This window comes from Camelus dromedarius, chromosome 3 (assembly GCF_036321535.1).
Source record: "Camelus dromedarius isolate mCamDro1 chromosome 3, mCamDro1.pat, whole genome shotgun sequence".
NCBI classification, from domain to species: Eukaryota; Metazoa; Chordata; class Mammalia; order Artiodactyla; family Camelidae; genus Camelus; species Camelus dromedarius.
The window spans coordinates 105699879-105725611 of NC_087438.1; the positions used below are offsets into that span (position 1 = coordinate 105699879).

The 25733-nt window shown below is 43.4% G+C and overlaps 1 protein-coding gene across 4 annotated transcripts in view; it reads right to left on the minus strand.

Moving 5' to 3' along the window:
- The window catches only part of PDE6A (phosphodiesterase 6A), a 56537-nt gene that overhangs the window by 26906 nt on the left and 3898 nt on the right, over positions 1–25733 (minus strand). For 3 of the 4 annotated variants that reach the window (XM_010989495.3, XM_010989496.3, XM_010989497.3), the window contains exons 2-8: positions 20822–20974; positions 20034–20123; positions 19297–19437; positions 14418–14492; positions 9168–9232; positions 4254–4320; positions 1338–1385 (exon numbers count right to left, since the gene is read on the minus strand). In XM_010989495.3, the coding sequence (XP_010987797.1) occupies positions 1338–1385; positions 4254–4320; positions 9168–9232; positions 14418–14492; positions 19297–19437; positions 20034–20123; positions 20822–20974 (639 nt within the window). The remainder of the gene's footprint in view (positions 1–1337; positions 1386–4253; positions 4321–9167; positions 9233–14417; positions 14493–19296; positions 19438–20033; positions 20124–20821; positions 20975–25733) is intronic. The other variant, XM_010989498.3, reaches the window with a different exon arrangement.

Here is a 25733-nt window from a genome sequence, read left to right on the forward strand (position 1 = left end):
GACTTGAGTCTCAAGGCCTGCCTCCCCTACCACTCTGTACCTAATCTTTGGGGAGCTGGGGAATCCCTTCCCTCTGAAACTGCAATTCATCATATGGCTTGGGTAAAGACTAAGTTCTCTGGTGATTCTAATCACATTAGCAACGCCCAGCAACAGTTTGGGCTTGGCCCATTCATGTGGTCACAGTCACAACACAAGATGCACAGTTTTACCCTTGGAAGTTCGTTTGCTCTAAGGTCTTTCATAATGTTCTTTAAGGAGTAAAGGAAAAAAAATCCTTAATTTGGCTGAGTCATTCTTATTTCCCTCTCAGTTACCTCCAGATTGCTCATGATTTGCTTTTTGTACACCTCACATGCTAACTTCAGCAAATATTGACAGGGCACCTTAGTGGAAGATGTCAAGAAAGATAAGACCCAACCCTTGACCAAAGAAAGCTGATATTTTGCCAAGAGGAATTGATCTAAAAGACAAGGAAGGATCATAAAAGATGAGGTAAGGGAAATATAGTAAGAGAGGCAAACTCCTTGCCATGGCTTTCCAGGCAGTGTGTGATCTGGCCTCTGTCTACCTCTCTACGATTTCCTCCGGCCACTGTCCTGCCCAGTCTCACTGGTGCGCTCTAGTTCCTTCCAACAAGCCGCCCTCTCTTTCCTGCAGTCCTCTCTCCTTTCTTTACTGCCCAAAGTCTCAGGGACACGTTCCTTGAGTCCTCCCAGATTAATCTCTCCCCTGAGAGATTCCTTCTTCTGTCCCTCTTGCTCTTTTCCTGACCAGCACTCCATGTGCCTCTCTCCCCATATGATCATGAACTCCCTGAAGACAAAGACCACGCCTATCTGGTCCTCCACTGGAGCCAGTGTTGGCACTGTGCCAATGCCTGACCCAGAGCGTGCCCTCCACAAACAACTTTTAAAAAGCCAAACAAACAATATCAAATGGAATACTAAACAATATTCCATGGTAATCCTAAGGAGATAGAAATGATATTCAGCCAGGGGAAACAGAATAAAACTTCATAGAAGCTTCATAGCTTTTGAGGTTGTCATCGAAGGGCAGAGGGATTTCAGCAAGAGATGGTGGTTAGGGAGAGAACAGTATAAGCAAAGGTCCAGTATAACAGAAAGCAAAGAGTGTAAACCTTAAAATCAAATGGGACCTTGGAATTTACCAAAGTAACTCCTTTGCCACTTCCATGGGCACATGGCTTTTCTCCCACTTACATTTTCATTTTGTTGAGACTGCTTCCCAGTAAAGTAGGTGGATTCTAATGTATTCTAATCCTCTTTGGGGGAAAAATATCATGTGACTGAGAAACCATATAAAAAGTAACTTACCTGAAATGCAAAAAAGTCCTCTGCAGGTGCATTCATGATGTTGCAAATCTGAAAGCCGTGAAGAGGAATAATGGAATTATGATTAGACTTGATAAATCGAGTACCCATTGAGGGCACTGGGTGTGCTGTTTTCATAAATATCACGTCCTTCCTTGCCCAAAGCATTCACATTCTTTTCATCAGGTAGACATGCTCAAAATGGTTTTGAATTATTAACTGAGGCTACTGACCAGGAAAGCTACCTTATAAACATGACCTTTTACCATTTGCCTCACTTCTGAGTCATTTCCGTGCTTTGAAAAACTTAAGGCTACAATTTGTCATTATTAATAGCTATATAGTATCCTGTTTTCTTGGCCCCCTTTTATTGAGTATCTGGGTATGCCCAGTTTTTCCAAATTAATATAAATAATGCTACTCTGAGCATCTTCAAATCAATTACATTAGTTTGTTTTGTTAGGAAGGAGTTTTTCCTTGTGGTATAAACTTCAAAGTAGAAATAAAAGGTGCTGTAGCTTTGGTTATATATTGCATGATTCCTCTCCTGAAGACTGGACCAGTTTACCCTACCCTGCAGATGGCATTCATCTGATCCCTCCAGAGCCTTGCCCCTGGGGCTGCTGCATACAGTTGTGTAGTACGTGGACTGCACAAAGGCATCTGGCTGAGGGGATGAGTGGGAGCTGAAATCCAGCCTGTTCTTGACTTGTAGAACAGTGGCCCTAGCCTTTTCTTTCATCCATCAAGAAGGGGCGCTTTCTTCTAGCTCTCAAAAAGGTGCCATATGAGCTTGCAGTGACCCTGCCTATCCCAGTAGACCTGACTATCCTGTGGCCTCAGAGGGTGAGCGGTCCCTGCTCCTGTTCAAGACTGCCCACCCACTGTACCATCCCTCTGGCCTTTCCTCGGCCAATTCCACCAATTGCTACTGTTCTCTCCTGATCTCTGACCTCCCTGAGGGCTTGTCCCCCTCAGCCCAAGGGCATGCTTGATTCTCTCCCAGCCTCAAAAATGAAATCCTCCCTTGACTTAACATGGTCTTCATAGTAACCATCCAGGCTTTCTCCTTCATTACCTACCTTCTTATTACCCATCCACACCTCAGCAGACCACACGCCAGTTTCTGCCTCCACTTCACCGTGAAACCTGCCCTCATCAGGGCCGCTGATGACCTAACTGCCAAACCCAGTGGGGGTTTTCAGCTTTTATCTCATTGGGTCACTTTTGCTGCATTTGATATTCTCTCTCCTTGTTGAAACTTTCTACTTCCTTGGCATCCATGACACTACCCTCTCCTGGGTCCCCAGACACCTCCGAACCCTTCTTCTGTTTCTCCTTCACATATTCTTCTTTATCTACCCAATCTTTAAATGCTGGCAATATTCCAATATTCTACCCTGAGTCCCTCTCACTCTTCCTGGAGACTTCATCCACACTCACGGCTTCAAGTGCCACTGCCGCTAGGTGCAAAGTGGTCAAGGACCAGATAGGACAGTGTCTGTGTGGCAGTCAGTACAAATCTCCATCTCCATCCCTCCTCTCCCTCCACAGCATCAGAGTCATCTCTTCAGCTACTTGCTGGACATTTGCTCCTGAGAAACTCTCTGTCTCACCTTGTCCAAAACTGACCTCAGCATCTTACACCCAAACCTGGTGGCAGCACTATCCATCCAGTCTGGGAGCCTGAAACTGGCTTGGGCTGCTCTCCCTCGCCCTCTCTGCTCGCAGTCAATCACAAAGCCCTCTCGGGATTAGATCTGAGCCCTGGCCTCCCTCTCTCCAGCTCATCTCCGTCAGAGTCCTGTGAGTGTTAAATGAGCAAATGTATTTGCTGCCTGGCTCACCATGAGCACTCTGCGCCTGTTAGCAATGAAGACAGTATTCTTTGCTGCCTCTGCCTTTGTTGAGATGCTCTTTTGTTTGTAACGACACGCTTTTCACTCTGCTTCTAGTCTTAGTCCCTTCAGACCTATTTTCCAGAGAGCTTTCAGAGTTATCTTTCTAAAACGAAGATTCACTGTGCCAATTTCCTGCTTAAAAACTCAACACCTATAGATTTTAAAGTCCCTCCCCCTTGACCTAGAACCCAAAGCTACTGTGATCTGGCCCCTCCCTCCCTCTCAAGCCTCATCTCTTGCCACCTTCCTGGCTCAAACCTAATATTCTAGCAACACTGAACTGCACACACCATGTTGCTTCAAACCTCCAAGCCTGTGCTGTTTGCCTGTGTGGTTCTCTCCACCTGGAATCCTGCTCCTACCTGCCTAACCCCTGTTTATCTTGAAACTCAACTCACACTAATGCACTCTGGAAAGTCAAGGCCGGTTTAGATGTCGCATTACTTTGTGTTCCTAGAATATACCAGGTATATCTCTAGTACGGCATTATCACATTGTAGCATTACTATCTGTTTGTAAAGACGACTCCCCATTTAATTGTAAGCGTCAGAACAGAAACTGTCTGATTCATCTATCTTTGCATCCCCAAAGCCAACCACAGGTCCTGGCACATAAAAAATGCTCAGTAAATAAACTTCTTGCTATGTGAGCATCATTACATAGTGTGTGCCGGCCACAGAGGTGCGCAGGTTCACATATGGGGGTGATGTGCAGCTGACAGACATGACCCTTCTCTCTGGGGCAGGGGATGCTGTCACTCTACCCTTGACCCTGAGTGGGCAGGGCATGGTGGGAGATAGAGCACTTGAGTTCTGCTGTGTGGCTGGAAATGTGGTGGGGATGGGCGGCCGGAAGTGGCAACTGCGTCTCTGGGATGAGAGGCTGGGACTTTGTCCCTGAGATTTTTGTAAGTATCTTTCTATCTGAGGATTCTTTCTCTTTGTATTTCATATTTCCTCAAACGTCAGTTCTCTGTGCATCCCCTTGGACCAACCATCGAGGGCACTGTGTTACTTACCAGGCCATTTTGGGCAACGTAAGTGGGGAGACCGCTCACCAAAGCCCAGTGGTCAGGAGGTGGATTCCTGCAAAGGCCAAAGTTCAGTGGTAACTTTTGATATATGGACAGCTGGACTAAAAACTTGAAACTGGGTCTTACCCTATCTCTCCTCTCTGGTGGCTCTGATCATCCACTTACTATACCTGACCAAACCCAAAATCTTGACTAAGGCATCTTAATGTCCAAATTTAGACACTGAGAAAAAAATGATAAATCAATTTTATTGATTTCACACCAAGTCTGGCTGTCTTAAAAAAGAGACAGAATTCATCCAACAGATTGTTACTGGCTGCTGAATAAAAATAGATACCATCATTTTCCTCCATTGAACTTACATAGAGAGAGTTAGCTTAATACCATGTGTAATGGGGGAAAACCCACCTACGGTGCGCTCCTACCACACGCCAAGCACTAAGTTAAGTGCTTTACATACTTACTGATCCCTCACATCAGTATCACAATTTTGGGCATTATTATTTTTCACATGTTTATTGTGAAAAAAGTGTACACACGGCAAAATGCGTTAAAAACGTCATCAATCATTTGAAAGTGAACACCTATGAAACCACCTCACGTGGAGAACAACCTTGTTGGCACCTTGAGGTCTCTGACCTGCCCCTCCCGCTCACGACCTTCCCCGGGACCCCAAAAGTAACCACTGTTCTGACATTATGACAATGACATTCTTGCTTTTCTGTGGAGTTTTATCCCCTGGTTTCCTATACCCTGTTTCTGCTGTTTTTCAACTGCATTTAGGGTGGAATCATTCATTGTACACATATTATTATCATTTGACTTCTATTTCATGTTGCTGTAATTCATTCAGTTTATTAACTTACAGGTTTCCTGTGTAAGACTGCACGTAAATTGTTCATTCAGCTGTGGATGGACATCCCCCTCAGTCCGGGGCTAATATAAGCATTGCTGCTTCTAACAGTCTGGCGTACGTGTGCTCTCAGTTCAGTACGGTATTTCTCGGAGTAGAAATACTGGGTCATAAGATATGCCTATCTTCAACTAGATAAGGCCAAACTGTTTTCTCAGGTGGTCGTGCCAATTTACACTCCATCAGTCGTATATTAGGGTTTCCTCTGCTCCACATCTCTGTCAATAGTTAGTATTTTCAGACATTAAAAGAATTATTTTTAGAAGATTAAGGAAGTTCTCTATGGAGATAATTCTGTTACGTTTCTGTTAATATGGTAGATTGTATTGATTGACTTTTCTAATGTTAACCCTGCATTCCTGGAATAAACCCAATTGGGTCTTGATGTATAATCTTTTTTAGTCATTATTTGCTAAAATTTTGTTTAGAATATTTGCATCTATGTTGAAGCTTGGTCTGAATTTTCCTTTTTTCATACACAGCCCTTATTGGGGTTTGTTATCAAGTTTATACTAGACACTTTTTCTATTCTCTTGGATAATTTGTTTGAGAATCGCATTATTTCTTCCTTAAATATTTAGTAGAACTCACCCCTGAAGGCATCCGGGTCTGGAGTGTCTTTTGGGAAAGGTTTAGATTTATGTTATTATTATTATAAGACTATTGTGGTTTTCTGTTTCTTTTTGATTTATATTTGGTAAGTTTTATTTTTGTAGGAATTTGCCTGTTTCACCCAGATTTAAAATATTTTGGCATAATATCCTCTTACTCTCTTGTTAATGTCTGTGTCATTGTAGTTATGCCCCTTTTCATTCCTGAAATAGCTGATTTGATTTTCTATTTTTCTTGTTCAGTCTTGCCAGAAATTCATCAATTTGATAGTCTGTTCAAGGAACCAACTTTCGGCATTTTTTTTTTTTTTTTTTTAGTATTTCATTAATTTCTGGGCTTATCTTTATTATTTTTAAGGTTTATTTATCTGCTTGTTTGTTGTTAGTTTTTGGAGACAACATAGTGGATAGCTTCTGTCTGCTCCTCCAGATCCTCTCTCCAACCTGCTCCTCCCTGTCCTACGGAGCCATTCTATGTGGACTCCATCAACAGGGTGCCTGGCCTTCTGGTTGAGTTTAGCCTGATGTGGAGACCTGGCCAAAGCCAGAGGAAGATAGAACAGTGAGGTCAGGTTATTTATTTCCCTGGCTTCCCCCTGGCATGGTTGCTCTGGGCTCGCTGTGTCTCTTGACCTAAGGGCAGTGCTTGTCTCAAGGTGCCCTGCTCTACATGACTCTTCCTCCTTCCAAGTTCTACAAATTCCCTTTGGGCCCAGGAGTGCTTGCAGCAATATCACTACTAGCATATTCTCTTGTAGATTGCTTCAGTCACACCTCTGTAATTCATCGCTTTGTAAATAAACCCGCCTTGAATTATCCTAATTTGAGTGTGACACCTATTATCGGTTAAGACCCTTGACTGATACAGGTGGGTACATAGTTTTGTTACTTTTTTACCTTTTATTCTTTTCTAATATGAATATTTAAGACTGTAAATTTCACCTTAAGCATGATTTCACTGCATCACATTCGTTTGGCTCTGATACGTAGTATTTTCAGTTCAGAATATATCATAATTTCCACTGATTTCTTCTTTTACCCATAGGCTACTTGGAAATGTATTCCTTTTTTTTCAGAAGAATAGTTTACAGTTTCCAAGCTTATGAAGATTTTTATAACTAGCTTCTGGTTATTAGCTTCTAGCATATTTTCAGTGTGACCAGAGAACATTTCTGTGTGATTTCAACTGTGTGAAACGTGTTGTGGTTTGCTTTATGGCCCATTATATTACCAATTATTGTAAACGCACATGTGCGCTTGGGAAGACTGAGTGTTCTAGAGTTTGGGGAATAAGGCACTGTATATTTGTTAGATAGTTTGTTAATTGTCTTCTTCAATATTTCTCTATTCACAGTTTGTTACAGTCAGCTCTGTCGATTAACAAACATGAAGTTGTCTATATATTTTTATATTTGTCAGGTTTTGCTTTTTTTTTTTTTTTTTTTTTGAGGTCACATTGTTACGCATAGGCACATTTAGAATTGTAATTTCTTCCTGGGATATCAAGTTGAATTGACCCCTTTATCATTAAGAAGTGACTGTATTTATCTTACTAATGCACTTTGACAGGTATTTTTGAATGATAGTGGTTATATTAGTTTTCCCTTGGTTAGCATTTGCGTGGTATATCTTCGTTTTAAATTTTACTTTCAGTCTCTCTGTATTCTTATCGTTTTGATAGGTCTCTTGTAAACAGGATATAGGGTACTTCATCGTACATAGCTGGGAACTTATCAGTTCTTGGAAGAACTATTTCTTATATGCAACGGAGTAAGATAATATGCTCCCAATTAATCTGTAAGTCAGTGCCCTTTGAACTTACAATTATTACTTTATTAATAGCAACAGAGCTCTTTTAGTATTTAGATAAAGGGTTTTTAAAATCATATTTCATACCTTTTTCCTGTCTTTTTGTGCCAGAGTAACTTTTACTGCTTCATAGTATAATCTCTTTAAGTTACTTACATGAATTTATATTAGATTCAATGTGGCTACAACCACCTTTTAGAAGGCAGCAAGGTGCTTGTTATCAGAGGCTGGAAGGATGTGATGCTTGGTAAGAAGTGGTGAAACTTGGGGGAAAACTGTGACCTGTGATGACTTAGAACACAGATAATGAGTTTGATAAACTGGTGCCTCTAGAGAAGTGGTTAGAAAACAGAATGGGTGCAGAGTATGCATTTCACAAGGTTAAAAAAAAGAGAGAGAGCGAGCGAGATGAGCGTAGGAAAGACTCAGTCTTTGTGCAAACAGGAATGAACAGAGAGCGCCCAGAAACTCAGGAGCTTGAAGCACCTTCCCATCCCCAACCAGTACAAGATAAACCAGCTTGTGAACTGGGTTATGTAAGTGACAGGATTGTCACAATTGTCTGGCAATCGTTGTGGCCTCTCACACCCGCTGTTTAAGGATTAAGATGACATGCAGTAAAAGCCCTTCATTTGGACCAGATAGCTCCAGGAAAAGACACTAAAGGTGTGGCTCTCTCACAGAGACTGAGGCCTCAAGGAGTCTGCCGTTCCCTTGGGAAAGAGAGCCAAGCCTCCGACAGAACTGGGGGGTGGCTCTTGGCACCCAGAGAGCATTCACATTGTTAACCAGCCGACTAAGTTTTGGGGAGTGCGCTACTGACCAAAACCATACGAGCCTATACTAAAAACCTTCTTGACTATTAGAATCTTAAAATGGCCTTTGAGCCCCCACCACCTGCAGGTGGGTTGGAGGCCTTGCCTTCTGAGAGTTCTTGCCTTTCCATTATCCTCTTGGGCACAGGAGACCTTAGAGAGCTGATCTCACTTTCCTAGAGGACCCCATGCTCTGAGGCCGCCGCCGTCACCTCTCAAGCTAGCCCACGTTCTGCGTATGGAGTGTGTGTCTCCTAGGCCTGTCGCTCGCTCTGGCCTTCTGAGAGGACTTACACTCTGTCTATGGAGTGCTCATCTCTCTGAATAAATCTACTTTCACTCAAAAAAAAAAAAAAAAGACATTAGAGAATAAGCTTTCTTTGGGTCTGAATCAAGTTTTTGGCCAACTTTCTGCTTTTGCTTCACCCTGTGCCTTGGGCTCTGTATGTGCCTGCATAGAAAACCATTGAAAAGACCTGATCAGATTCCGTGCTCTGACTCCACAGAGAGGCTCAGACAGGCCGCTTATTAACACTAGACCTGGGACTTAAATTCACAGTGATTGACTCAGAATCCAGCCTCATTTCCCAACCTGCGTGGTCTTTCCACCCTTCCACACCGCCTTCTTTCTGCTCTCCCTGCCTCTGCACATGTGGCTTTGTTGGGTTTGGTTAGCATTGACCTTGGAATGAATATCTTATGGACATTGATCACCTGCCTGCAAGTCTACATGTTTTGAGAAGGAACTTACGGGATGACTTTAATGTCTTCTTTGCCATGGAGGATGTAGTCGATGACCTTGTAAAAGTTGATTTCCTAGGCAAAAGAGAAGAAACATGTACCTTCAGAGCAGAAGTGTATCCATGAGACAGGCTTTGTTGTTTTCCACGTACCCGTGGTTTTCCAGAAGCGCCAGCCTGACACTCTAAGGGCATGTCTGGCTGCCTCAGGAGCTCACTGTCCTCAGCTCACTCTCAGGATTCAGTGTGCTCCACCTTGGAACTGCTCACAGTGGCCAGGCAGGGGCTGGGATCTGGGGCTGGAAAGAGGGATAGGCAGTGTTCTGAGGGGACCTGAGGAGTGAGTACAAGGAGGAAGAGAGAGACACTGCTGCTGGAGTCTAGGGAGAGAGGGAGGTGGAAGGAGAATCATCATCAACCCAACCATCCTCCATGTGGGTGAGTTCCATGGTCACGGTCCCCTTTCTCCTTCACACAGCTGCTCTCTCTGCTGTGTCAGCTTTTCCAGACCTGCCTTCCCAATCATGCCTCATGCTTCCCAATTCACTTCCCACCTCCTCCATCCCTCCCACCTCCTTGCACCATTAAAACCCCCATTCTCTTAAAATAGATCTGTTCCCCTACACGACTTCCTAACATGGGCTTGGATACTGGCAGGTGGCTCCTATTCCCTAGCTGTCCAGAGAAAAATCCATGACCTTATTGAAACGTCTGAACACCTAAGTGTGATGGGCAGGTTAGCAATCATTTTACAAAAAGGAAAACTGAGACCCAGAGAGAGGAAAGGACTCACTTATAGTAAGACAATGAGCCAGGACCAGAGTGTAGGCCCTTGACTCCTGTGCCCGGAGCTCTTTCTGTTGTGGCACTTAAGGTTAATAAAATAGCCTAAATTAGTGTTTCACTTTGCATCACTCTCACCTAGAACAGGGCTACTCAAAGTGTGGTCCCTGGTCTGCTACCCATCTGCAATTTGTTACTATTCCATGACAAGACAAAAATAGACATTGACAGTCAGCATTAAGAAACCTTTGTAACAATTTGAGTTAGGTTAGGTCTGTTGAAACTAATGATAATTTTTAAAAGGACTTAAATTTTGTGTTTCTAAAAATTTTTTTTCAGTAATAGACTTTTATCACATTTTGAAAAGTAACAGTCTAAAATGAATTAGAAGTTTAAAAACAAATGGTTCCTTTACTGCAGATGTTTTGAAAGAACTGCCCTAGAGATTTAAATGTAGATTACCTGCGCCACACCCAGGTCTCCTGACTCAGAACTTCCACAAAGAGGAATTCCTGATCTAGTCAAAGCTATCTGCAAGTCCATCTGGTTGACCAGCCATCGTGACCTTCAGGCTCATGAGGGAGAGAGAGGCTCTGCTCCCCACAGCCCAGTGTTGGCAGCAGCTACAGACGCCAGAGCAGCTCCCATGGCATCGGCTGCTGCGGGGTGGGTAGGAGCTCCCCGGAGCAGGAGGCATCCAAGGGGAGACTAGGTGAGCCCCACCACAGGTTGAATGGAGCTAGGAATAGATCTAGAGTAAAGCTCATGCGGTAACAAAGCCTATAGATATATTCCCAAATGTGGGTAAAAACATTGTTTTCCCTGTCTAGGAGTCTCAGCCAGACTGCTTTAAAAAGCCTGGAGACAGCTGAGGTCCATCACTAGGAGATGGTTGAGCATCCTGAGTGCCTGCACATAGTGGACACTTAGTATGCTTTCAGAGTGACTAGCTGTATCTGTGCTGATAGGGAAAGATGCCAAAACATAGTCATATCGAAAAAGTAAGGCACAAAACAGAATTATCGCATTTGTCAAGGGTGGTGGAGGAATATGACTATATATCCAAGAATATCCGGATATCCATAGACATTCTCAGAAAGATACACTGCTCACAGTGGCTGCCTCAGGGCAGGCTGGATTTCTGTGCTGGACCTTTTTGTATGGTGTGAGCTTTCCTCTGTGCTCATGTATTACTTTTTCAATAAACATAAACACATTGTGCTAAAAATATTTTTAAACAATGAAGTTGTACCCTATTGGTGGTTCTGGAAAGCAAAGGTGGCTCCGATATCTGCTGGGACTTGGATAGATCTGAGTTTCCACCCGGGAGCAGGAGATGGCCTTCTTGCATCTGTCCTCAGAGCCTGGGCTGTTCACTGATCCCCCAGGCAGGCTGTGGGCCCCCTGGGCCTGGCAGACTGCCCTACCCAGGGGTCTCCACAAGACTCCTCTAGAAAGGTGAGAAATGAACTTTTTTTTTTTTGAAACCCACAGGAGAATCAGTTTGCTTTCACATAAAGGAACAAAAGGATCAGTGTGCTTTCGGTAAACAGAACTTTTTCCATGCACTGTAGCTCAACCAAGTTGCATTCAAGGCCATATTCATGTAGGAATTCACCAGCCTTTGCAAAGTCAACACCAAGCCATCAATGAGCACCTCTGTCACCTTGCACCTGAGCAGCTGACACTGTAACACAGGGTCTTTGAAAGAGCTAAGTAGAGCCAGAGCCAAATCATCCTGCATGGAAATATACCAGTTTTAAAAGAAGTGCTATTTTTTGTTTTTTTCCATGAAGCCTACTTAGCCTCATAACTTTTTCATAATTAAAACACACACAATGTTTTATTTTTAAAAGAAGATGAAGTGAGGTAGAGCTGTTGTTGGGGAGCTTCAGACCCAAGATTTGGGGAGTTTAATTGGTCAAAATCCAGACAAAAACTGTATTTCTAATGTGAATGTTGCAGATAAAGTGTGAGAGTGATGTTAGAAGGCCAAAGGGAATATTAAGCAGCGTGATTGTAATGGCAATTACCAGAGAGAAAAGCATCCTGGGTTTGAATTTGTGCAAATGATTTGTCCCCTTCGAACCTCAATCTCCTCTACTGTCAAATGGGGGTCATGAGGGTACCTCTGTCATAAACTGATGAGAAGAGTAAATGACATAATCCAGGTGCAGTGCCCGGCAGATAGTGACACCTGGTCCAGGTCACCTTGGTTGTTGGAGAGCCTTCTGTATGTCCGTGTGATTCACTTTGGTTACATCCTGACTAGGCCAGCTTGATTGCCCAGGCATTACAGACGAGGAAGGTGAGGCTCAGGGAGGTGCCCCAGGCCACACAGCGCGCTGGTGGAGCAGGGGTCTGAACTCAAGCTTTCTCCCTTCAAGCCCACACTCTTTCCAGAAGGTCCATTTTTGTCCAGTCCTGTCCTGCTGTATCTGAGACCCAGCTCAGGCCTATGTGTCTTCCTCACCAGCTGTGCCCTAAACTTGGAGCTGCCCCTGGAGATGAGTTCAGTGACAGTGCCCCATGGCTGGGGAAATGGAGGCACCAAGGGGTTATTTGACCAAGCTCACCCTGCAGATTAGCAACCCGCTAGGACCAAAGTTTTTTGTCTTCTGGCCTTTTGCATCACAACCTAATGTCTCCTGCTCTTGCAAGGGCTGAGCCCTTACTACCTAAGATGGAGGAGAGTTTGGGGAAAGAAAAGTCTTAACTGTGGATGTGCTAGTCACTGCAGTGAAACCAAAGCTTCTTGAATTGACCAGACGATGGGCAGCTCTTCGTGGGCTGGTGCTCAATGAGAAAATATCCTCTTCAGACCAATCTTGAAGATTGGGGTGCTTGGGGTGAAGTGCCAGATAAGTTAGAGGCTGATATTTGTCTGGCTGTCCTGGAGGTGGAGATGTCCTCTGACCTCAGGGCTCAGCTCAGAGAGCTGAACATTAAAGCAGCCCAGGGAAGTGAAGCTAATTGAAGTTGGTGGTCTCTGAAAGCTATGATGATCTCTATTCTAGTTCCTCAACTTCTAAATTCCCAGGAGAAACAAGTCTGGCTCATATGTGAATTGGAGAAAAAGCTCGGTAGAAACATGTTGACCAAGCCCGCACGAAAAGCTGTACTTAAAAAGGAAAGGTGTCCCCACAGAGTTTTCTGCCAGCAGCACATGATGTAATCCTTGAAGACTCAGTCTTTCCAAATGACATCATGGAATTATGTGTGTGGGCTTGAAACCGGACAGCAGCAAGTTGTAAAGGTCATTTTGGATAAAACATAGCAGAGAATGTAGATTCCAAGGCTGAAATCTTTTCTGGTGCACATGTGAAGCTCACAGGCCAGGGTGTTAATTCTGATTTTCCAGAGCCTGAATTAAGATTAAATAAAGTCTATCACACACTCGCACACACACAAACACACACACACAAGCACACACACATGCCACCCTTTATTTTGGGTAGGATTAGTGTTGGCTGGGGGAATCAGGCCTCCTAGAAGAAATTCATATACCATTTCAGATAGGCTAAAAGGTTTTGTTTTAGACTAAAACTCAATTCAGGGCATGACTCTGCAGCTTATTTATTCTGTGTGGCCTTGGCTAAAGTCATTTGGTCATTCTGCAGGTTCTATAGGCCATGTGAGTGCCAGGTCTGTTTACCCTGCTTCATCTTTACACCCCCACATGTTTCATTTCAGCTCCTGTTTATGCCTCATTTTTAAAATGCAACAATGATTTGAGACCAGAAGTCACAAACTCAAATGCCAAGAGAGACCTGATAGAAATATAAATGAGAGGAGGAGGCCAGGGGTATGCAAGAGGGAGTGGTGGGGACTGTGGCAAACTAGAGGGCTCAGGCCACATTCCAAGGAGGCAGCTGCTACTGAGCTTAATTAAATTTACCCTGAGGGACTGTGTGCCCAATTTTGATTAATCTTTCACCTTTTCAAAAGAAACTGCGAATCTAGATATTTATGGGAAATATCTTGATTTTTAAGTATGAAGCTACCAATTCAAAAATTTCAGTAAGTAAACACAAAAAAGAAGAAAAAATTTAAAACCTATGCAGCCAACAGACTTATCTATTGGCTGGAATTGACTTTCTGGCTCCCAATTTGTACATTCTAGATTAGGTATTAAGATTATTTACATCTATTTGTTTGCAGTTCTCCTGCTGGGTGAATCCTTCAGCAGGCTGCTTGATCTTTGTAGAACTCTTTCCTCATCTGTGGAATGAGAATATTTATTCCTTCTTTGTCAACCACATCAGGTTATTGTGAAACTCCAGTGAGATTTTAAAACACCTTGCAAATTACAATGCTTGGGCAACTGTAAAGAATTATCATAATTTCAAGGCAGACAACCAAACCCAGAGAAGATAAATACCTAAGTGAAAAAAGAAACTTCAACAGGGTCTACCGTACCTTACATCTGCACTTTATTAAACACTTGATTATATTGGACAGGCCAGAGAAAGACCTACCCTTCCATCCGGAGTCCTGGGACCAGAGTAGGGTGGAGCCTCCCCCATCAGGACTGGCCACACATCAAAAAACTCCTACGGATGAGAAAAACAATAATTATGTGTCTTGAAAGTAGATCAAAAAAAGGAGATTAAGAGAAGGTGAGAAGACCCGACTGTAGGAGTCATCTACCACTGAAATTTGGAAGATGGGACGAGCTCAGTGACACCTAAGCTTGGAAGGGCTGCAAGATTCACTAGAGTTAGGGGATATCAATCATGTCGTGCTTTGAGATACATCAATAGCATCAGAACTGGGTCTGTCTAATCATTAACCAAGAAATGGGAGCTAGGTTGGAACACCTTCATGCCCCCCATGCGGTGAGATATGAGAGAGAAAATCAGGTCTCTATGGCTAAGAAATTTACCTTAAGTACATGCAAAGCATGTGATCAAAAGTTTAACTAAAACAATGTTTCTTCCAGCATCATTTATAGTAGTGAAGAATTGGAAAAAACCTAAGTGTCCAATAAGAGGGGATTTATTAAATCACTTATGATACATCTAGTAACGATGATATTACAGATGTGTATGTGTTGATTAAAATGATGTCTGTGGTACACTGATGATTGGCAAGTGTGAGGTAACAAAAATATATATATCACGTGACCCCCGTGTTTAACTATACATAGAAAATGCACTCAAAGAATTCACAACAAAGCATTAACAACTGGTTTTCTCTGTGGGATTGGAATGAGATTATACTTTATTTAGCAATAAAATTTACTGCTTTTGTCATCAGGAGAAAAAAAATTTTTTTTCCAAATAAGAAAGAAAGAAAAATCCATGGTGCCAAATATGGACAGCTAGACCCCTATCTGGGATCCATGAAGAAAAGATGACACCTGTAAGACAATTGGCAAACACAGGGGCAGGGAGAAGAGAGAAAAGGGCCAGGAAAGGCTCTGCGTGGTCACATGGCCCCAGGAGAAGAAACAGACAGGACGCCACACAGGCCCTTCCTCGCTACTTCACTGGTTTTCCTACTGCACACACAGCTGCACAGCTTATGTTGGACCAAACCTGGGCCTGCAGAGGAGGCCTCTGCCCTCTGGTGCCCTCTCTGTTCATTCATCTGCTGATACTTAGGGACAGTGATCCATGAGCTCTAGATTATTGTGGGGAGGATGCCAAGCCTCCTACTCCTCGACCTCTCGTTTGTTTGGACATGTTTGTCGTGGTGGCTTGCCTGCTCTGATATCATCCAGAGAGCAAGCAAAAGGGAGTCCGTATGAAATTCGGATTTCACGTCCTCACCCTTCTGCCCAGCTAGGCTCCTCTTCTTGACTAACAACAACAGGAGGCAATTCAATTCTGAGTGGAAATGGGACCTGGGGACCTACCTAAGCTCCACAACATGATTTCTGCTAGATAGGGAGAAATGGGCAAGGCATAGTTTGTGCCCTGGAGGAATTTACTGTCTCATGGAGGAGGCAATTAGACCTTCGAGTAGCTATAGTAAGGTAGATGGAGTGAGAACCAAAACAGTAATAAAAGGGGAGCACAGATGTTAGAGGAGACCAGAGAAGGACACCATCAGGGTCAAACACTGAGTGGCTCTGAAGATTGTCCCAAGGAGAATCAGATGTTGTTCACAAAGTGTTGGGTGGACTGTGGAGCGTGTTCATACCTGCCTTCCTCTGTCTTAATCTCTCTCTCTCTTTTTAAAAAGGTTTTTTGAGATATAATTCACATACCATATTATTCACCCAGTTTAAGCATACAGTTCAGTGGCTTTTTAGTGACCTTTTTCATAATGTCAATAGTTCAGGGAAGAGCTTAGCTCCCTGGGGCAAAGAGCAGTGGGGCAGAGGGAGGAGGGTAGGTTCTTAGGGTGATTGTAGGCAGCCCAGCCCACTTCTAATTGCTAGACTGTTCCACCTACTGGGGATGACTAAGTCAGAATAGTCTTACTTAAGTGTGACTTTCCCTTTTGAGGGAGAATTCTAAAAAAAAAAGAGAGCAGAACGCTGCAGCACAGAGCTGTGCTCGGATCCTTTAAGGTGCAAACTGGGCACCTTAAAATGGAGTCTTTTGAATTCAACCACTTAGAAAAAACACTCTGATTAAAAAAATAAAAACAATCATTTGTATGAATTCATTTGCTGCTTTCTGAAGGCGTATAGCAGTATTTGGCAGAATGTTTTATTCAAGACTGTGCAAAGATCAAATGGATGGCTGCACTAGAACCAGAGGTTCCTTAAAATCAGTATATGGCTCACCTGCACCAGAATCACTTAGGGAGATATTTTAAAGGCAAAAATCAGAATAATAAACCCATGAGTATATGGAAATCTGGTATACAACAAAATGGCATATCAAAATTATGGCATTTCAAAACAGTGGAGAAAGGGTAGACTATTCTTTAAATGGGGAATTATGAGGGGGCATAAAATGTACCCCTCCCTGACACCATATGTATTAATAATTTCAAGATGAGTAAAAGATGAAAATATATTCATCAAAACACGTCAGATTATTTCAGATTATAATACTGAGGTTGAGGAAGACTTTCTTAAAATTCAAAACACAGAAACCATAAAAGAAAATTTAAATCTTCTGTATGATGCAAGATGCCATAAACAAAGTTAAAATATAATTCATAGAAAGGGAAAATATGGTTGCAACCTATGTGACAGATATATAATCTCTATCATATATAAGGCACTCCTATACTTTAATAAGAAATAAAGAATTCAGTTTTAAAGGTAGAAAAATATAGCTGGCAATACATGGAAGAAGAAAAATTAAATCACAAACAAACATATAAAATAGATTTACGCTCATCTGTAATCAGTGAAAAAAGATTTAGTAAAAAGAACAATAACATTTTTGTCCATTTAAGTAGGAAAAATCACAAGATTTATGATACCCAGAATTGGCAGGAGTTTGAGCCAATGGAACTCTCATGCAATAAGTAAGAGTGTAAAATGGTATAGCCTTTAGAAGGAAAATTTTGGGAAAGCAAAATAAAATTTTGTTGTAGAAATTACACTTCCACAGCTTTCCCAAAATTCAAAACTTACACTTATCAAAACATAAGAGAATGAGAGCTCAGAATGGGAGCAGATATTTGCAGTGTGTATATTCAACAGAGGACCCATATGCAGAATTTGAAAGAACTCCTGCAAGTCAGTAATATTTTTTAAAAAAGCAGTATAATTTTTTAAATGGGGAAAGGACTTGAACTAACACTTTACAAAAGAAGATATACAAATGGTCAATACACATAAAGCCTCATTGGTCATTAGGGGAATGCGCATTAATACCCAAAGAGAGAATGCTACCCGCCCACCAGGATGGCTCAACTAGTAAGTCTGACAATACCAAGTATTAGTGAGAAAGCCCTCATACATTGCTGGTGGGAGGGCAAAATGGCACAATCACCTCGAATTTCAAATGGGAAATACCTATTAAAACTATTACCCAGAAATTCTACGCCTAGGTAAGTACCTAATAGACATGGTACAACTGTGTTCTAAAAAATATATACAAGAGTGTTCGTAATAGCAATTATTTGTAATAGCCCAAACCTGAAAACTCAAATGTCCATCAATAGTAGAATAAATGAATACTTCTCGGATTACTCAGGTAATGGAACATTTCACAAAAATGAAAATGAATGATCTCTTGCTATGTGGACCAATAAGGATGAATCTTATGACCCAAATGTTGATCCGAAGAAGTCAGACATAAAAAAGTACGTATGATTCCATGTATGTGAATTTTGAAAACAGGCAAAACTAATATGGCTTTAAAGATCAGACAGTGGTTACCTTTAGGGAGGAAGGGCTGGGAGTTACTGGAAAGGGGCTTTTGAGGGGCTAGTCATGTTCTATTTCTTAATCTTGGTGATGGCTACGTGGGGATGTTCACTCCATGGTAATTCATCGAACTGTTCCCCTGTAATCAGTGCTCTTTTCTGTATGTATGCTCTGTTATCTTATTAAAAAGAATCCATGTGTACTGACATGGACAGATGCTCACAGAACATTGAGTAGAAAAAACAGACTATCAGGTAGCCCAGCAATTTTTAAACAGTTCCTCAGAAGATTCTGATTCGCTATCACATTTGGGAGCCCCTGGACTAGACCTGAGGTCTTTTCCAACCCCCTGATTCTGCAATTCATTTCTTCATTCGACCAAGTATTTGGAGGCTCCCCATCAGGCAGTGCACCACACTCGGCATGACAAAGCATACACAGAATGAAACTGGTTGGGAGAGGGATCGCAAAGCTAGGTAACTCTGAAACTCTGTTCCAAGGCAGACAGTGATTAGCTCCAGGAGGCAAAGGCATGGAGAGGAAGAGCAATGGGAGAGTCTGTTTGGGAAATGCTAGCTGAGGGCACATTGGTGGGTGCCGTCTGGGTCTCTGCCTCCTTAGCCAGCGTGGCCGCGGAGCATTCTGAGGGACCGGATCTAAGCAGCTGCCTGGATGAGCCCTGGGCTCGACAAACCATGCGAAAGGTTTACACCCACCTTTGAGTGCATTTTCTGAGAATTCCAGAAGTTGGCAACTTTCTTCTTTCTGGACTTTCACCCTACATAGAAAATTCTTTCTCACTCACCTCATCAGACCTTCTCTCATTAGCTTTTTTTTCACCAACTGACTAAGGAAGATACAGGTTGTTTTTACTCAGCTGTGCCCTAGATTAACTTTTCCCCATTAAAGGTTGGTACTCCTCTCCTCAGTGTAAAAGACCTGTGAAAAAGTCTTCACAACCATCCACACCCTCCCAGCCTCTTCCCTGTGCAACTGGATTTGTGACACAAGTCTGGGCTCCACCTGGTATATAGTTAACCTGTTCTTGGAAATGTCTGCTCCTGAAGTCTTCTCACCTTCTGCTTGGTCATGTCTAAGAGCCCCACGGAGTACCTGTCACAGTTGAGGAAGGCTCGGACTGTGTACAGGGCTTTGTGGAACTGCCTCTCGATGTCTGTAAGCTCCTCAAAGACTTTGCTCCCAGACCACAGTAGTATCTGCAGAAACACAAAACATAGTCAACGTTTTTGAGGCACAGAGCTGCAGCTCACAATAACCAGGAGATAAAATAATTGTCCCCATTTAATAGATGGAGATATTGAGGTTCAGAGAGGTGAATAACTGGCCAGCTTATATTAGGTCCAACTCTTCATTTCTTTTATCTCATAGCTGGTTAATAAGAAAGATAATAAACACTGATTGAGCACAAGTGCTCTATATACATTATCTCATTTACTATAGAAAGTGATCTCTTTTTTTTGACAATAATCTTTTGAGAGTAGAACCATAATTGTCCCCATTTTTCAAATGGGGAGACTGAACATTGGAGAGGTTAAGTGATTTGCTCAGGGTCTTAGACCTAGTAAATGGCTTAGCAGGGAATCAAATCCAAGCTGCCTGACATGAAACCTTGTGCATATAATCTGGGATACAGCTTTACAAACATCCAGTACCTCATTAACACTAGGGATGCTGGGCAGAGACTGTGTGATGGTTCCCAGGCACTTTCGTTAATACTGCCTTTCCAGTTGACCACATCAGTACCTCAGTAAAAGGACACATCCAGCCCATTCCCTTGAGCCAAGCCCCTTACCTGGCCACGCCGAGTCTCACAGTTGTGCAGGTAACTCAGGTGAAACACCTTCATGATTAGATTTGCAAAATTGAGATACTTAAGAAGAATCTGAAAATCAAACAGCAAGAAGAGAAACAGATGAGAAGGAGAAATTCCTCCTCTGGCCACTTCTGCCATCTGCAAATATCTGAATTATTTTCATGCAGTTTGAGCAGGTGGATAATGGGATGCTGACTCACACAATGTTGCGTTATAAGAGTGTAAAACTCACAGAATGTAGAATGTCAAGTTGACAGACATATGTACATGACTATTGCTACTTTTTGTTGAGTTTTCAGTCCCCATGATAATTATTTATGTGTGTTATCTGATCACCACAAGTACCTCAAGAGATAATATAGATAGCTCAGTAGTAGAGTGCATGTTTATGATGCACGAGGTCCTGGGTTCGATCCCTAGTCCCTCCACTAAAAAATGGAAAAAGAGATACATAGATACTCTACATAAAGATACTATAAAATCATCCCCATTTTACAAATAAGAAAACTGAGGTTCAGAGAAATTATATAACATTCCCAAGTCAAAGAGCTAGGTATTAGGAGAGCCAGAACAATCATCCCTACATTTCAAAGCCCAACATCTTAACAATTATCCTGTTCTGCCTCCCTCAGAGAGCATCAGAGTAACCCCTTTGTCTTAAAGTTGGGGATGCCGAGGCCAGGCCAAGTAGCAAGGGTCAAAGGACTTTGTGAGCTGGGAGAATGTTGCTAGCATGGCCACCCTAGCAGTTTCTAAAGCATTCTTACCTCTTCATCTCTCTCGGTGAAGCAGGGCCCATCCACTTTATTCACCGCCATGATTATGGCCACCACATCCTTCCCATTCATTATGGGGGAAGCCAAGATGTTCTTGGTCTGGTACTCTGTGAGGGTGTCCACGAAGTCACAGAAATGCTCATCCTGGAAGAGGCAGAGACAAGCGTGGGTGCGCAGATGAAGAGCAAAGACACGAGAACAACCCAGAGCCCGAGGTGCCCATGGTAGGGGTGGGGCGAGGGGCTTGCTATTCTCTTGTTGACAAGAGAATGAAGACATTTCCATCTCCCCCCCTTTAGCAGGGGGCAAGGCGATTAGAGATGATTTCTCCCCTGGGCCCTCAAAATCCAGTGGAAGGAAGTCTGAGATACAGCCTGCTGAGGGCCGTGGAGGAGATTTGAACAATGCACAGTAGGGGCCCAAGATGGGGTGGGGTTGACTTTGCATGCGAGGGAGTTTTCGAGAAAGCTCTCTTGAGGTAATGACATTTAAGCCCCAAATAGAAACTTGAGTGAGGAAAAGACTGTAGGGAGTATAATCATCACAGTTGCTGGCGGGCACTGTGCGTGAAGCTTCGCCTGCATCAGCTCACTTCAGTCCTCCCAGGCACCTGTGAGGGGGGACCGTGAGCAGTCCACCTTACAGAGGGGGAAGCTGAAACTCAGAAAGGTTAACGTTACTTGTTACGTGTGTGTGTATGTGATTCCAGAACCTGCCCTCAGCTCTGCTGCCTTTCAGGGAAGCCTGGAAAAGGGTAGACCTGGGTCCAGGTCATTGAGCAAAAGAATTTGTTACTTTCAGCTTTCCTCACAATCCAGTTCCAGCACTATGCAGCCAGTCCAATGGATAGTCCCATTCCACAAGTCTTAACTATCTGTCAGACCTTAAGCTAAGCGCTGTGGACACAGGGGAGACTAAGATTCAGGCCAGCACACAGACGAATCAGTACTAGTAACAGAGGACACAGGGGTTGGCTCAAAGCAGTGGGAGTACAGAGGAGCCCACACCCCCACATCCCACCCCTAAGGCAAACTTGGAGGCCAGTGTAGGGCGGTGCAGTCTGGGTGGTCAAAAAAAGGAGACAGAGCCTGAACTGTTGTCTTAAATCCAAAAGAATCCACCTTCTTGTTTCCTGGTAGCACTGTGAGGTTTCCCAACTGTCAGCATTGCTTGGGACACAAGCCAACCCAGACATGTACAGATCGTGCCGCTCTGAGAAGGAAAGTGTATTTCATAGAGCCAATTGACAGAGCTTTGCTAGAACCGGCTGTGTGGAATCTTTCCCATAATTCAGAAATTCAGAGCATGGTGCTTTGCATCTGCGGATTTCTTCCAGCTGGAGTGGGATTAAACAAACAGGCCACAGTGCTGTTGTCCGTGAAGCTGTCTCAGACCAGGTGAAGGGTAAAGAGATTAAGAGACGCCTGTAGCGCTGTACTTGAATTAGCATTGGAGGATTAAGCAGAATCTCTAAAGAGGCATTAGCCACAAGGGTTTTCCATGTCACTCTCTAAAGACAGGAATCCCTAAACACAGGTCTGGGTGGGGCACACTCAGATTCGTTTCATGAAGTCAGTTCAGTCTTGTAATATTCACTCCTGTCAGGGAAAGCAAGACTTGGGCCTTGCCTGCATCTGAGGCCAAGATTACTAAGTCCACCAGAACCCTCTCTCCCACTTGTGTTCTCAGCCCTGGAACTTTCTCACAAATAGTACGGCTGCCAATTGACTGGCATTTACATAATCATTGTCATCCTTATATTTTCAGTGTATAAAGTGTTGTAAACAACCATGTCACAGAAGCTCGGATTATCAGGGCAGAGGGGCCTCAGAAGCCATTTAGCTCAAAATGTTTGTTTAAAAGCCCAGGACTCAGGTGTCCCCCGGGAAAGCCCAAAGTCATGCACTCATTCAGTTAGCATTAACAGAATGCCGTCTCAGGTATGCTAGGCACTGTTCTAGACCCTTAGGTTATGGCAGTGAACAAGAGGGGTGAGCGTCTTTCCCTGGTGAAGCCTCCATTCAGATGGGATAGGTAGACAAAAAGCAAGTGCCCAGCTGCTCTGCAGGAGAGAAACTGAATGATGCTGTAGAAAGTGGTGGAGGAGGTGGCGGGTTGAAGCTGCTCTGGTCAGTCACGGTGGGTGACACAGAGAGCTGGAGGGTCAGAGGAGCCAGGCAGGTGAAGGGTATGCACAGAGCACAGGGGGCACAGAGAATGCAAAGGCCAGGAGGGGGCAATGAGCCGGTCAATCGGAAAAACAGAAAGAAGACCAGGGCCGTGGGACAGCAGAGGGCAAGGAAGTCCCAGAAGTGGGCAGAGGGCCCTATCGAGCAGGACCTTGTAGGCCACTGTAAAGAGTAGTGATTTCATTCCAACATAATGGAAGACTGCTTCTCAGTCCTGGAAACCCCAATTTCTCTTTTCAAACACTTGCAGTGCCAAGCTCCATTGTGTCCCATGATGAGATCTATTTATTGAATAATCATGATAGACTAGGCCCAGAGCCAGACCACTCATTAACTCTCACATCTGCCTTGTCACATAGAACTCTCATCCTTTATGTTTTATGGACAATTCTCTTGCTGGCAAATGGCACAGCCACTCCATTCATTCATTAATTTATTCACTGATACACTGGTTCATTCACTCACTTATATTTACTGAGCACTGGCTCTGGGAGAGACACTGGATATGCCAAGACCAGTAAGAAAGGTGAGGCTGTCCTCACTGGGTTATCACTGTATAGTGGGAACATCATGTAAAACACGAGCTCACAATTCAAACCATAATGTGAAGGAAGCCCCCACAGGATGGGTGATACCCTGGGGCCCAGGGAGGGAGGGACTTACTCTATGAGTGGCTTCAGGAGCCAATCAGTACATTGTCAGTAGCTGAAACCTCACTGAGCCTGTTTACCCTTTGGTGAAATCAGAGTGTTGGAGCAGGTCATCCTGGAGGTCTCCTTCCGGTCTAGCCTGCTGGGGTCCAAGTCTCACAGGGAAGGAAGCAGAGCAGGACAACAGAAGGACGAGTCTCTGGAAATGGTGTTTCTCTCAGATTCAGTCTTCCAAAGTGGGATTTGTCAGTGTCTAGAAAGACTCACTGTTTCCCTTTACTCTCACATCTAGCACCACATGCACAACACTTCTGAAACTGGATACAAAGGTGTTTTTTCTCACACCAACCAGTTCTCTGACACCAGCTGGGTATCCACCAATTCAGTTCAGCTCTGACACTGTGTTCCTGCAGAATCAGAACCTATAGGTGAAGGGCTCAGTCCCACAAGACTGCCCCCACTTCAGGTGCCAATCACAGGTCCCAGGCTGCCATCTATATTCTGACCGACTATCAGCTGAAGTTCCAATGGCCTCCTCCTTGGGTTCGATAATTTCTTAGAACAACTCATGAAACTCAGGGAAAGATTTACATTTCAGACTTATTACATAATGAAGGATATGACAAAGGATAATATACAGATGAACTGTCAGATCAAGAGACACATCAGGTGAGATCCAGAAGAATCCTAAGTGCAGGAGTTTCTGTCCCACTGGAGTTGAGGTGCACCACCCTCCCAGCACATGCGTGTGTTCAACACAGAAGCTCTCTGAAGCCTGTACTTTTAGGAATTTTTATGGAGATTTCATCACAAAGGCAAGATCTATTGTTAACTCCATTTCCAGCCCCTCTCTGCTCTTAAGAGGATGGGAGATGAGGCTGAAAGTTCCAAGTGTCCAATCATGACTTGATCTTTTTGGTCCCCTATCCAGGAGCCGACCGAGAGTCCCCTCATTAGAACAAAAGACCACCTACCCCCCAGGAAATTCCAAGGGATTTAGAAGCGCTGTGCCAGGGTCAGTTCTGTGTCAGGAACCAGGACGAAGACCAATAAATATTTCCCTTTATAAATCACAATATCACAGCCCACTGCGGGAGGGCCATCATTTATTCATTCGCTCAGTAATCTGCAATGAGTGCCCACTCTGTCCCCGGCACCGGACTAGGTCTGGGGACCAGTGGTGAATAAGACAAACAGGAAAAGACAGGCCTCCTGGGCGTTCCTAAGGAGAAAGGGTGAAGGATAAATACACGAACAAATACTGAATGGCAAGTAGGGTTGCCAGATGTAACAGATAAACACAGGATGACTAGTTAAATTTGAATTTCAGGTAAATAATTTTTTAGTAGGAATATGTCCTAAATATTGTATGAGGCATACTGTAGTGTGAACCTGACAGCTTTTTGTAGTTTTTTGTTTGTTTTTTGTTTTTCATTTTTGTAATGTAAGTGTATGACTTAAACTTAGATTGCGGAGCATCCTCTTCAAAGAGCTGTCTGGCGATTTCAAATAAACACACTGTCAGCCGCGGGGTGACTGGATAAAGAGCCCTGCCACCTCCTCCCACTGAGGCTTCTTTGTTTTCAGGATCTTGGCTGATTTTGATAACTGATCATTTGGGCTCAGGGTTTAGTTTTTGGTTTAGTTTTTCTGGTTTTTGGTTTTCTCTTCCCATGATTTAAATTCCTGCTCTTATGTTTTAACTTTACCGATAAAGACCGAGCCTGTGAAACCTTAGCCCCCCCACCTTCGACCCCAATAAAAGCCCTATGCCTGAGCCTGCTCTCTCTCTCTCTACCGGAGACCTTGCTGTGTGACCCCAGTGTGCTGAGGAATTCCCAAGTCTTATAAGTAATAAACTTTTATTTTTTCAAAGTTTCCTGATGATTACTGCTGAAGGATATCTTGCATTCATAATAAGAACCACAAGGGCTGGTTCAACCACAACATTGATTATTGACAGGCTGAAATGGGCACAAAACACGTACTAAGATATTACTCTTGGTTTATCTAAAATTCAAATTTAACTGGCATCTTGTATTTTATCAGCCCTAATGACAAATC